We start from the raw sequence: 12,978 nt of genomic DNA on the forward strand, positions 1-12,978 counted from the left end.
AATTATACTATCAACTACAGGAGTCATACCACACAATATCCACCAGTACATCAATGCAATACAGCTACATCCAAACATATATATACAACTACAGAAATCCGTTAATTATTGATACATGTTCAATTACCCAAAAGTTCCTAAATGCAATGTAACATATACTGTAGAGTTAAAAGGAAGTCACGCTTGATCAAGGTCCGCGTCACTTTCCATTTTTAACCAGACATAACATCTGAGAAAGGAAAGAAATGATAATAATAATAATAATAATAATAATAATAATAATAATAGTGGCTAGTTTCGTAGGGAGTCTACTGTTCTCACTGACTAAAAAATAAGAAGCTAAATCCAAACCTTACTGTACTGAACTTCAAAGTGATTCAAATTTACAAACATGTGTATAAATAACCCCTCAATGTAAGTATGGCTATATTTGAATTCTGCTGCCCATTCCTAATTGATGAAATTGCAACCAAAGGTGACAACACAAAACTGTGTGAATGTGAGATTGCACAATGGGCAGTTAGAGGTGTATAAAATGGCTGATCCCAAATGCATATCAGCACTTTTTACAAGAAAGTAACTGTAAAAAAACACTGTGATAGTCCGAGAGCCAAACTGGATCAATGCAAACCAAAATCAAACAAAAAACGAATTTCTCAGCATGTTTGGAGCATGTGGATGAAATTCGCATCTACCACATAACACCAGAAAGAAAACCCCAATCAAGGGGGTGGGAGGCAGTTGCTCGACTCACAATGGGAAGTCAATGTTTTCAGCTGGAACAGCTATGGTCAGATTTTTTTAAAAATTTTTGTTACAACCTTCCAGAACTGCATTTCAGTGAAAACCACTCATTATGAAATTATTAGAAAATTTGTGTTGTCCTGAAAAGGGACTATACCAAAATGAATGTGCACTTATTTTACCTTAAAACCACTGCTTTTTTGTAATAATTTCCCTCCTTCCTCTTCAGTCAGGATTCCTAACACCACATTCTTTTCAAAAATGATGTAATTAGAAACATCATGTGAATAACTTATGAATCAAATGTGACATACTGAAAGTATCCTATCACAACTACTTCAAACTAACTTGACAACTAACAGGTGAATGAATCACACCACAGGACAATATTCTGGGACAAGTTGGATTAACTTACCATCTTAAGAGGATTTAAATGAAAACCCACACTGGCTGGTTGGTAAATTTCACTGACTACACCAACCTCTCAATCATTTGCTCAACAAATGCACCTCAATAGCAAGTGCACAGCATACAGTAGAATAACACCCTGTGCCAAATGGTATGAACAGCAGCAAAGAGAGAGAGCTAGAATTTAACCCAGAGAGAAACTGTTATCTTGCTCCTAACAGTATGAAAGTACATCACTTTTAATACTTTTAAAATTTGCTGTGCAAGGAAAGGCACTACTGAGATATTCCTGGAAACCACACTTGTCAAATTGTACAAGAGAAATATTTTCATCACCACCAATTGGAGGTGTAATAACGAGTCCTCAACAGATTGTTCATTAACACCTTTGAATGAGCTTTTAGTGAATTCAGCAAGAACCTTTCCTCACAAGCTATATCGGTGTGACTATAACTTATGAGTGTACACCCTTCCATCCTCTTCCCTCACTAATATCTGGAAATGCCACCTGCAAATAGAACAAGGACAAGCTGAACTTATATGTTAAACTTGAAGGGAGAGCTGACCCCCTTCCCACTATCACAAATGACAACATCAACTGTTTCTACCGTTTTCTGAGGTTGGGGTAGTTCCTCCACAGCATTCCCTTTTAATGTTGAGAAGCTAAGAGTCACAGAACAATTATGATATGTGAAATTTCTCTCCTGTTTTACCTTTCGGAATGAAACTACTGTGTATGTGCCTGGCATAAAAATTCTTGGCCTCTTCGGGTTTTCCACTGAATTCTAAAATCAACACAACTCAATATTTTGGCACATCACCTGTCCCTAATCATTTATAGGTCCCTGTACCTTACACAAGGCACGTGCTGCCCACCTCAGGTGCCACCCCCAAGGCCGAGCTTGTGGTGCGACCCATAGCAGAATACCAGCACCAGAAACCCTTTTTGTCTCTACTAATTAAGTTGCCTGCCAACCTGATTGTAAATGCTTCCTCATAAGCACTAGTGAAAAAAAAATGTACTGGCGAGTATTAGGGTCTCGTCAAATTTCATCCCGTGTCCTTCATTTAAAAAATGTTGTATTATCACAAGTTTTTCAAGCTGTTGTAGCCTCATGTGATGGTGACATTCCAGTTGCCTGTCCTGAACTGTGTGAATCACCCAGCTGATTTAAGCCTTTCCATATTGACATGGAATTTTGTATATGCCAGGCTTCCTAAGTCCCAAATCATCCTTGATACAACCAAATAGTGCCTTAATCTTGACACAAGAACGGAATGCACGCAACGTCAAATCTCCTTAAAATCATCCTAATCTTAGAGAACATGCTCATCAATTTATTATAGAGATTGAAAGTGACAGGGAACATCAATTTTTGGACATAATGGTTAACAAAAAACGTAGTAGTACTCTGGGACAGTATTCATCGAAAACCAGCCCAAAGTGACATATCTGCAAGAATTGAGTTGTCAAAGCAGTGACATCCTTAGGACTCTGTTACACAGAGCATATGCTATTTCTGATGCAGATAGTCTAAGGCAGGAACTTGCACACTCAGTAACAACGTTTGAGGAAAACAGTAACTCAGCGATGCAGATTCGTCAGACTATGGAGTAGGACCACCCCTAATGGTGCATAGCTCTGCATCCTTTATTCCTTACAGTGGTGGCATATCCTTTAAGATTGGAAGAATTTGAAGGTGAATCAACATAAAGAGTGTGTTTCATCCACCTGAAAAATTAGAGCACTACTCAGTTCTATCAAGGACTGTTTGGGACTTGGGAAGACTGGCATATACAAATTTCCATGTCAATGCAGAAAGGCTTAGATCGACCAATCAAGAAGCACAGTCCAGCACAGGTGTGTGGAACAGCACTGTCACATGAGGCTACAATGGCCTGAAATATTTGCAGCAGTGGAACATGGTTTAAACAAGGGAGACGGGATGAAATTGACGAGATTATGATAGTTGCTAGTATAGCTGGTATTTTGAAACACTGTTCATAAGGAGGTAGTTGAAATTAAACTGATAGACCATTCAATTAGCAGAGACAATGGTTTCCCTCTTACCTGGACATGCACTATTTTACATTGAAATACAACATCAGTTTCAGTGGCCACAGAATCTTTTCTGAAGGTGACAGACAGGTAGATTGCTAAAATATTGAGTCATGATGATTTTAGAATCCTGCAGAAAACCTGGAGGAGGCTACTTGCATGTGACTCCTCACTGAATAAGAATGAGATTGAACAACCAACATGCAACACATTGTCATGTTGATTAATCGGGTTTCTGCCGGTCATTCGCATCTCTCCTGCACGATATTTCAACTGCATGACTCGCAGTCTTCTTCAGGTGCTGATTCCATGACAACGCCTCGCTGGGGAAGCTTGAAGAAATGCAACACATTAATTTTTTCAGTAGTGTAGTAGTAGTAGTAGTAGTAGTAGTAGTAGTAGTAGTAGTAGTCGTCGTCGTCGTCGTCGTCAGTTCAAAACTCGTTCGATTCGGCTTTGCACACGAACATGCACCTGCATGCGCTTTTAATCAATTTTGTAACAGTGCTTTGAAGCATGATGGGCACACCCAATGCATGAATTGTTCAGTATCAATTCTGTTGTTTTCTCAGCAATAGAGATGAAGAAATCTATACTATAATCTTTGTTCCATTATTGAGCAAAAGGACAGTTGATAGAGATGGGAAAGCACACTGAATTTATGGGAAACTTTCCAAGTGTCATTTTTCCCAAAAAATGCATTTTCAGTGCTATTTTGTTTTGGTACTCTGTTGCACGTCCCTAGACTTCATCTAGGTGCCAAACATGTAGAAAGTTTTTCAAACATGCATTAGTAGATGGTGCAAGGTCTCTGTGCCAAATTCTGCTTCCCTCTGGAGTCCCAAGATTTAACCCTTTGCCTGCTGCAGCTGCACGTCCAGATGGCTGTGTCGAACACGTGCTTGAGATTGCCTAATCCGTTTACCTGCGAAAACAACCATCTCTGCGGACTGCTGTCTGTGCCTGAGCTCTTCACTTGGCCAACTTTGCCCTGTGCTGAAGTATTTCTGGAACCAGGGCAGTCGTGAATGTCTGGCAGTCTGAGTGTGATCACCGATGTTACAAATAAACACAATGCATCTGGTTACTTATTCCACAGCTTTGAATCTGGAGATGAATGGTTCAACAGACAAAGTTATTGGACATACTGATACTTAACTATCAACTTTTTATACATAACTTATGATGAAATGCTAGAGGATCCGTAATGATCAAATGTTGACGTTCATCTGAGCACAATAATTCACCTGCAAACAATTGTTGAGGGAAGCATGTGAATGCCGAGATACACTTTCGAAACTAATCACTATATTTTGAGACATTAACCCAATAAATTATCCCCAGGGAAACTTCAAAATCAAAAAGTCAACGTTTCTGAATTCTTTTTATACGGGACGCAACTGTTATTATACAGTAGAAATAAACAACAATGTACAGCTTTATTTGAAGAATTTGATAAGGGAACATTAAAGTTTCTACACTACCTATTTAAATGTCAGAAACTTAACTAAAAAATGGCTTAAGCAATTTGGATGATTTTTTTTTTTTTTTTTTTTTTTTTGCATTCTTAATTGTTAAAGCAAGGTTTGAATGATAGAAAAGATTGGAAAAGTTGCCTAGAAAATTGGAAAATTCTAGAAATACTGAAAGAGGTTTTTGTATTTGACTTTCATGATTTTTGTTATTCACAATTGAAATGATCAATATGAATAATTCTTTTCTTGTTTCGTTCATTATAGTCTTGTGCTTCAGGCATCCAATCTGTGTTTATCAGCCCATCCTTCTTCGTCATTTGGACAGACAAGGCAAAGTTAAAAATATTCTTTTATTTTTGTACTTAATTTTCATTTTTTTAAATTTTTAAATAATTTTTCCATCTTCCAGGTATTGCTCCTTGACTAAAAGTAGTTCTTTGTTTGGCGTGTTTTGAAACAGGGTACAACATACAAGGGTATGTTGCATGTTTTGCATTCATATTTTGTTTGTTGATGCACATTCTGTTTCGAGCACCCTGCACATCTATGCCATAGTCCACATTTTTTGGACTGGTAACTTGGAATAACATTTAGAAAGTGTCTTCCAGTAAAGCACAGAGGATTCTTGTCATCAGAGCATCTTCCTTTTATATCTATTCTCTGTTCTGTAGCAAATTTTTCCACAAGTTTTCATATCAGACATAAATGAAAATCTGCTAATGGTATTTTTCTCCCTGTCACCAATCTGTGAAGAGTGTGAGCATTCAAAACACAAAAGTCCACAACATAGAAAAAAAACTTTTGCACCATTTAACAGATTTACACACAGATCAAACTGAGCTTAATAGCATGTCAGAGTGGTCCAATGCACCCATATTTTCATTTTAGCCGACAACACATTGCAGTTTCATTACTTTCTCACCAGTCTTCCTGTTTGACTTTCCCATGTCATGCATTTCTGTAGTGTTACAGGCAGTCAGCATCAACACTCCTCTCTTGTTGCACCACTTGATGGCAAGCATTGTCTCAGCTGGCATAAATTCAACTTTTCCTCACTTCAATTTCTTCTGCAGCTTCAGTAAATTGTGGCTGTTGCTACATACAGTACTGCATGCTGCTGTTCTGTGGTTGTGAAGTGAGAGGAACAAGTCTGGACTTTTATACAAATTGTCAACATACAGGGTATGTCCATATTCACAGTATGCCTTCATTAATGTTGCCATTATATCCCAGATTTCTCTAAACTGTGGACTTAATTTCTGTTGTTGTGTCTGTGTATACAATGACATCCAAGACGTATCCAGTTTTACAGTCGCACAACACAAATGTCTTTATTCCAAATCTACTTCTTTTCAAAGGAATGAATTGTTTAAAAGATAAGTGACCTTTGAGCAATAACAGGCTTTTATCAAAAATACACTGTCATCTCCACAATAGGCAGAGTTGTCACTAAAATGCAACATTCTCAAAAGTAACATAAAACGGTCATGGCACATAATGTTGCCAAAAACTGGAATGCTCAGAAGTACACCTCTGTACCAATATCCCCTTATTCTCAACTATTTAACATGGGCCATGAGAAGCCAAATACCAATGAAGCAGTACAGTTCCTCAAGACCAGTATCTTCCCAGGTGGACAGTCCAAAATGAACTGATTCAGACGTATCTGCCATGCTGAAAGTGTAAAATCAGTTCGTTTCAAGTGCTATAAATTTCCATCAGATTTTCTGATTGAAATAGCACAAAGAAGAATAGAATGCTTGAATCAGGCACTAGTTGGCAACTATGTCCTGAAGATGAGTCATCAAATGCATGCAATGCTGGACTGAAATCATGGTTTTCCCATTCAAATTTGTTACTAAGGTGTGGACTTTTACAGACTGATTCGTCTTCACTTTAATAATCTGAAGAAGAACTATCTTGGCGAGCTCTATTAGGTGTAGTATGTGGATGCATAGTATTACGAGATTCTTCAGAAGAAACATAATAATAATAATAATAATAAGAAGAAGAAGAAGAAGAAACACCACCACCACTAAAGATGCCTCGCTCACTGTCACTGTCGTTCCTTGTGAGTACCTCCAGTATATCTTCATCAGTGGAACTACACCGATGCGCCATTTGTTTGTGGAACTCCAAGGCGATATATAGCACTCTAAAAATCCTGATGAATAGGCAGAAAGCTAAATGACACCACAGAAACAGAATGCAGATAATAACATGAACCATCTAACATGAGTGCCTAACAGCAACTGTGAAGTCGGTCAGAAATACTGCTGACACGCTATAGATGTCCGCAGGAGCATAAGTAGTGGAACTGGCTGATGGTAAAATCCGTAATTAGGACTCTGCTACAGTCCAGGCCGCAACGGTGAATGCTGGCTGCAGCGCCCATGGGAAATACCAGAGCAGCAGCTAACGAGGTCCACAGCCCCTGAAGAAAGGTGATTCAATTTATTTACACAAACAGTGCCGTTACCAGTTTTCAACCAACAGGTTCACTCTCAAACAGCTATTCATGTTTATGTTAAATTTTCTATTGGTTACATTTGTTGTTGGTTGTTTTTGTCTAACAACTAATGTGGAAAACAAATTTATTATAAACATATACGACAATCCGAAAACAAACCTGTCAGTTTGAAACCAGTAATAGTGCTACTGTGTAAATAAATAGCATTAACAGTGGCTGGTTACTGCTTTCTTCTTTGTAAGCATCAACTTACGAAAATTTTCTTACCATCATTACAACCAGTCAGTTTCCAAGTATGGCAACAGAGAAAAACAAATACTTTAATAAGAAAATTTTCTTTTGTCTCATTTTTTGCAGTGACATGGTGAGTAACACAATTCTGTGGTATGAGAATACCTTCCCAATTTTTTGGATACAAATGAATTATGTACAAACAGAGAAACATTGTCTCTTCCTTCTCCAGACAAATGTCAGATTTGACACTTAGACCATTCTCCATTTTCACTCTTCATATGTTCAGTAAGCCATACTAACAGGCCTAAAAGTGTGAATCAGATAATTGTGATACTGGAACAGAGTGAAAGTTGTGGAGGGTGAGCAGGGGGAAAACAATAACCACCACATTTAAACGGCTTGTACTTTGCCACCTAGTATCCACACAGTCTCTGGCTTTGTCAGAGAATGGGAACAGAATCAGCAACATATTACTTCAGTCTACATTTACAGTATCGCAGGGAAAATTCCAAGAGGGACCTAAGCAGGATGCAACCTGGTGCAGTGACTGGACCACACACATTGCACAATTCACTAGTATTTCGGAGCCCTTCAGGATCACAACAAAACCTCTGCACAGACCACATGGCATTCACTCCCAAAGCTGCCTGGAAACCACTGAATTTCACAATGGGTAAAGGTCAAATGATTTCAGCAGACATGTGCAGCACGCATAATAGTGTCCTTGGCTGTGACTCAAATACATGGAGAGAAAGTTAAAAAAAAAAGCTAACTGGATCCTTATAGTTAGTATGCCTAGTTATGCTTACTTCATAGAATCATTCACCATGAGGCCCTCTTTGGCAGAAGTTTCTGTCCAACCAATGAAATTGTGCTCCTTGTAAAATGATTCTATTTCCATTTGCTCAACTTGGCGATGTGGTAAATCACACTGTAAAAAAAAAAAGAAAGAAATATGAAATATATAATATGGTTTTCATAAATGTTAGAGATCAGACCACAAATAGGTCAATAGTTGCATCTACCACAGACAGAATCTTGGCAGACATTTGTGGGCAGCAAATTGGACACATTTAAGGACAACAGAACAGAAAAATAAAGTTTCACAATTTTCAAATCACAAGATTAAGATCTTATGATCTGTCTGAAACACTGCTTTTCAAATTTTGTGAAATTTAAACCAATTGTTTGCCTTGTTTGGAAAACAAGGTGAAGGAATGGCTCTACCCCTCATGCTAGGCATTAACATCTAACACACTCATTCTACAAGACAGACCCTTGCACAAATTCGAAATTGTCTAATTATTTTGACCTTTTTAAAAAGTATTTGACGATGGGAAACAATCTTACAGAAAGCAGTTGCATGAGTAACTGCCAAAATCTTCCACATATGTAACAATTTATTCAAGAGCTGATGGAACACCATACCAAACAATAATTAACATATCTCTAGCAAGGATAATTTCCTTACTTAACTTATTGTCTTACAGATCTACACGCCATGTGTTCATTAAAATATGTTTAATTTAATGCAGGAAGCCTCATATGTAGGTATGTTTGTGCAGTACTGATGATATGAAAGTAGCAGCAGAATTCACATCTCTTGCATCTGCTCCTCTTAAAGACACCCTTGGCCTTTCAAACAGGATTTTTGCATCTATCCATACAATGTTTGCAGTCTGCTGTGTGTGCCTCTTATTTAGTGCTCTCAAGCAAATTCTGAAGTGAATCATTTAGCATTTTGGTCTTTCCAGCAGGTTCTCTTGACAAGTTTTAATTTCTTGGCTTGTTAATGCAGTTGCATCTAAAGGACCGCAGTGTTCACTTTCACTGCAGCTGATGAAGGGACAACTGTTGTGTCAGTAATAATGCACAAGTCCTGTTACTGCTGGAGGGTGGAATCTATTTCCCACCATGTTTCGAGTGTTCATTGTCCACTAAAAATGAGTGCTGGTTTTGAATGTTCACTGTCTATGTGCATCCAAAATGGAGTTACAAATTCCTTCAATCACCAAACAAAACAAAGATGTTTACAGCACAGTATTGCACTGCCATTAAATAAATGCAACAGGTAGTAGTTATACATAAACCAGCAATCTGACAATTTCATGCGACTACAGTAGAGTCAAGCTGCAACTTGTGTTCTTGGACTGAGCAAGACAGTATTTCAAGATTTAAGCTGATCAAAATCTGTGAAATTCTCTTGAATGTGATGCTGCACTAAAGATCTTTATAAATCCGCACTTTTAATTTTGTTTTCATGTTAATGATTAATGCAAAAGAATAGAAATGTGGCAGAATACTCTAAACATAACTTTGACAAACTTATTACATACACACATTTGCTAGTATGTATGCACACTATTGTTCATTAGAACTTTCTAGCTGAAGATGACAGCGATTAACTGAAGCGTTCAATACTGCTTAGCCAATTCACAGCAAAACTGTCACCTGCCAACTTAATGTGGACCCCGGGCTATGCTGAAGATAAGTGTCACCACAACCTACATTTCAAAAAGTAATAAAGACATGAAATTGCATCATCATCATTCTGTTCTCTTTTTGTTTGCATATGTATGATGTCACACACCACATTACTGTACAGAGTGTATCAAAAAGAATCATCCAATAAAAATAAAAATAAAATCACTCTAAGATGTGTGTGATGAACGTACTGTTGGGAAGAGCAAACTCTCGAGTTTTACATGGTTCCTGCTAGGTAGGAGCAGTGTGTACCCACTTCACATCAAGTAAAAATGGTGTTGTGACAACAGAAAGGGTTTTGTGCACTACATTTTGCGCAGTGCAGATCAGTAATAACTGTTCAGCATGACATTCGTACTAGATATGGTGTGGATCCTCGTACAGCACAGAGCATTAGACAATGGCCATGAAAAATTTCGAGAAACACATTGTTTATGTAAAGGAAAATCGCCGGGCCGTCCCCGAGTGGCTGACACAGATGTTGAACCAATCGCCACAGTTTCACAAAGAGTCCATAAAAATCTGTTCACCGTGCAGCTCGACAGCTCAACAAACCCCTGATGTCCATATCGCATGTGTTGCGTCGACGTTTACACGTGAAAGCATACAAAATCCAGTTACTGCAAGCTCCTCGTTAAGGTGAGCTCAACATGCAGAGTTCTGGAATTTTGTTCTTGGCAAAATCGAGGATGACGTTTTCTTCCACACTTAATGTTTAGTGACAAGGCAACATTCCACTGAAATGGAAAGGTGAACTGTCAATGTGAGAATATGGGGTACGGAACAACCACATGGAGTTGTACAACATGAGAGGGACTCTCCAAAATTTAATATGTTTCGCGCAGTTTCATGGGAAAAGGTGTATGGTCCATTTTTCTTTGCTGAGAACACTGTTACAGGAAGCACATATCTCGATATGCTTGAGAACTTTCTTTTCCCACAGTTGGAGACTGATTCAAACTATTTTGTTTACTGACAGGATGGGGTACTGTACCACTGGCATCTGGAAGAGTGGGAATTCTTAAAGCAAAGGATTACTGAATGATGGATCAGTCGCACTGGACAAAATGATTCAGCCTTACATTACTGGCCTCCAAGGTCACCGGACCTGATTGTATGTGATTGCTTCTTGTAGGGATTTATAAAAGACTATTTGTACGCCTCTGTTACCAACAACAATGAAAGACCTGAGACACTGCATAACAGCAGCTGTGGAAGGTGTAACTCAAGACATGCTTACTGCAGCATGGGAATAATCTGAATACAGCACTGACATATGCCATGCATCTTGAGAGGGGCCTATTGAACACCAATGAAAATGTATGAGAAAAAACTGAGTTTCCCGTTCCTCGTAAAACAAAATTCATTGTATATCTTTATTAGTTTCAGAAATATAGACTCGGGTCAATCCATACCAAGTGGTCCAGCACTGGTTGCTTGACCATCTCAGAAAAATTTTATATTTGCTAGGTGAATTCCCCAATGTTTAGTAGTCACAAAAATATTTTTTTTAAAAATTCATTGTTTATTATTTTGAAATGGTGGCCATATTTGTTCCAGGCCGCATGCGTTTTTTCGTATTTGCAAGCATCTACATTTTTCACAATTATTCAGTAGTGGATTGTCCAAAGCCTTTCAGATAAAATTCATTTAGTTCAACACACTCTGGGCTACAAATTAACATCATTATCACTTAGCTGAATGTCTTCTTTAATATATTTTTAATAGTTTAAAGTTATCAGCCACAAATTAAAAACACTCACTTTTTGAACAGTCGTTTTCCAAAGAAAGATTAATTTCTCAGCTTCAATACTTTTTCTGCTGTTACACTGTATAGTATAGTTACTTTTTATAGAGTATCAAAGGTGAGAGCTTACACTTAAAAAAAATACACTATTTTAAAAAATTGATTTTTTTTTTTTTAATTTTTCCATTTTGTGGCCTGCAATATCTTTGTTGGGGGACCAAATAAAAATCTGCAAATTTCACAGTTAATAGACCTTTATGATATTAGAAGTCAGTATAAATTTCAACTTTGAGATTCAACTGGAAGCTATGGGAAAAAGATAACAAACACGAGTCAAAAATACATTTTTTGACACCTGCAATATCTGGTAGGCTAATCAAATGAAGTATACCAATTGCATAATATAACACACCACATTACACTAGCTAATGATTATTTGTCAAAACAATGCTGTGCTAATTGTTTCAGCAGGCTAACAATTGCATCTGCAATCCTATACAAGTCTGGTTTTTGTCGTCCCCCTTACACCAACAATTGTCTACTCACACTTATTTAGCTAGAAGTTCTTGCAAGTGTGCAGTTGAAAAATGGTGTCTCAGTGTTCTGTTGGCGTTATTACTAATGAAGCATGTCATAAAAGTGTGTATGAAATGCATCATAAAGACATTACTTTAATCAAAGATTACAGTGAGGAAGAAAAAGTGTTGTTTTGCTTACGAGTCAGCCCAGAGATCAAATCAACACGCAAGTACCATGAAATGAAGTACTTAAAAAAAACTTCATCACCTTTTTGGTCAGTCTTGCATGGACCCTTTTGAGAAACATAAGAAACCTATAACAAAAGGTCTGCGAGAAATAACATTTGATCATCATTCTAAAAATAAAAGCCCTTTTGTCAATCTCATACCAGGAAAATCATTGTGTCCAACACGTTATTCTAAGATATTTGTAATTCACAAGAGAAAGAATAGTGAAACCTCAGATACAGAATTTTGTGACTTATCAGCAACCATTAAAAAAGTAGATACTGCTTGTGAAATCCTGGGTATATCACCTGCAACTAAAATTAGAAAACTAAGTCAAGATAAAAGACCAAGTGCCTTGAATACAAAAATTGTGAAAGTGGCAGTTACATTCAAAAAGAATTTGGAAGTTTCATTTCAAAATACAAATTGTACTAAAACAGATGGAAGTTCTCAAACTCCACCAACCGAATATGATGATTAGATAGAAAAACTAAAAACTAAATGCAGTACTTCAAACAAAGAGGATAAAATTATCAGTTTACCGCCGAATTCTTGAAGTCAAACAAAAGTTAGTGACGAATTTAATGTGTCACAATGTCTTGTTAAGTTAA

At 37.4% G+C, this 12,978-nt stretch overlaps 1 protein-coding gene across 6 annotated transcripts in view; it reads right to left on the reverse strand.

Moving 5' to 3' along the window:
• Positions 1–12,978, reverse strand: part of LOC126248646 (ras-related protein Rab-7L1-like) — a 161,466-nt gene that overhangs the window by 6,881 nt on the left and 141,607 nt on the right. For all 6 annotated transcript variants that reach the window (XM_049949835.1, XM_049949834.1, XM_049949831.1 and 3 more), the window contains exon 4: positions 8,200–8,321. In XM_049949835.1, coding sequence (XP_049805792.1) covers positions 8,200–8,321 — 122 coding nt within the window. The remainder of the gene's footprint in view (positions 1–8,199; positions 8,322–12,978) is intronic.

Source organism: Schistocerca nitens, chromosome 3, assembly GCF_023898315.1.
Source record: "Schistocerca nitens isolate TAMUIC-IGC-003100 chromosome 3, iqSchNite1.1, whole genome shotgun sequence".
Lineage (NCBI taxonomy): Eukaryota > Metazoa > Arthropoda > Insecta > Orthoptera > Acrididae > Schistocerca > Schistocerca nitens.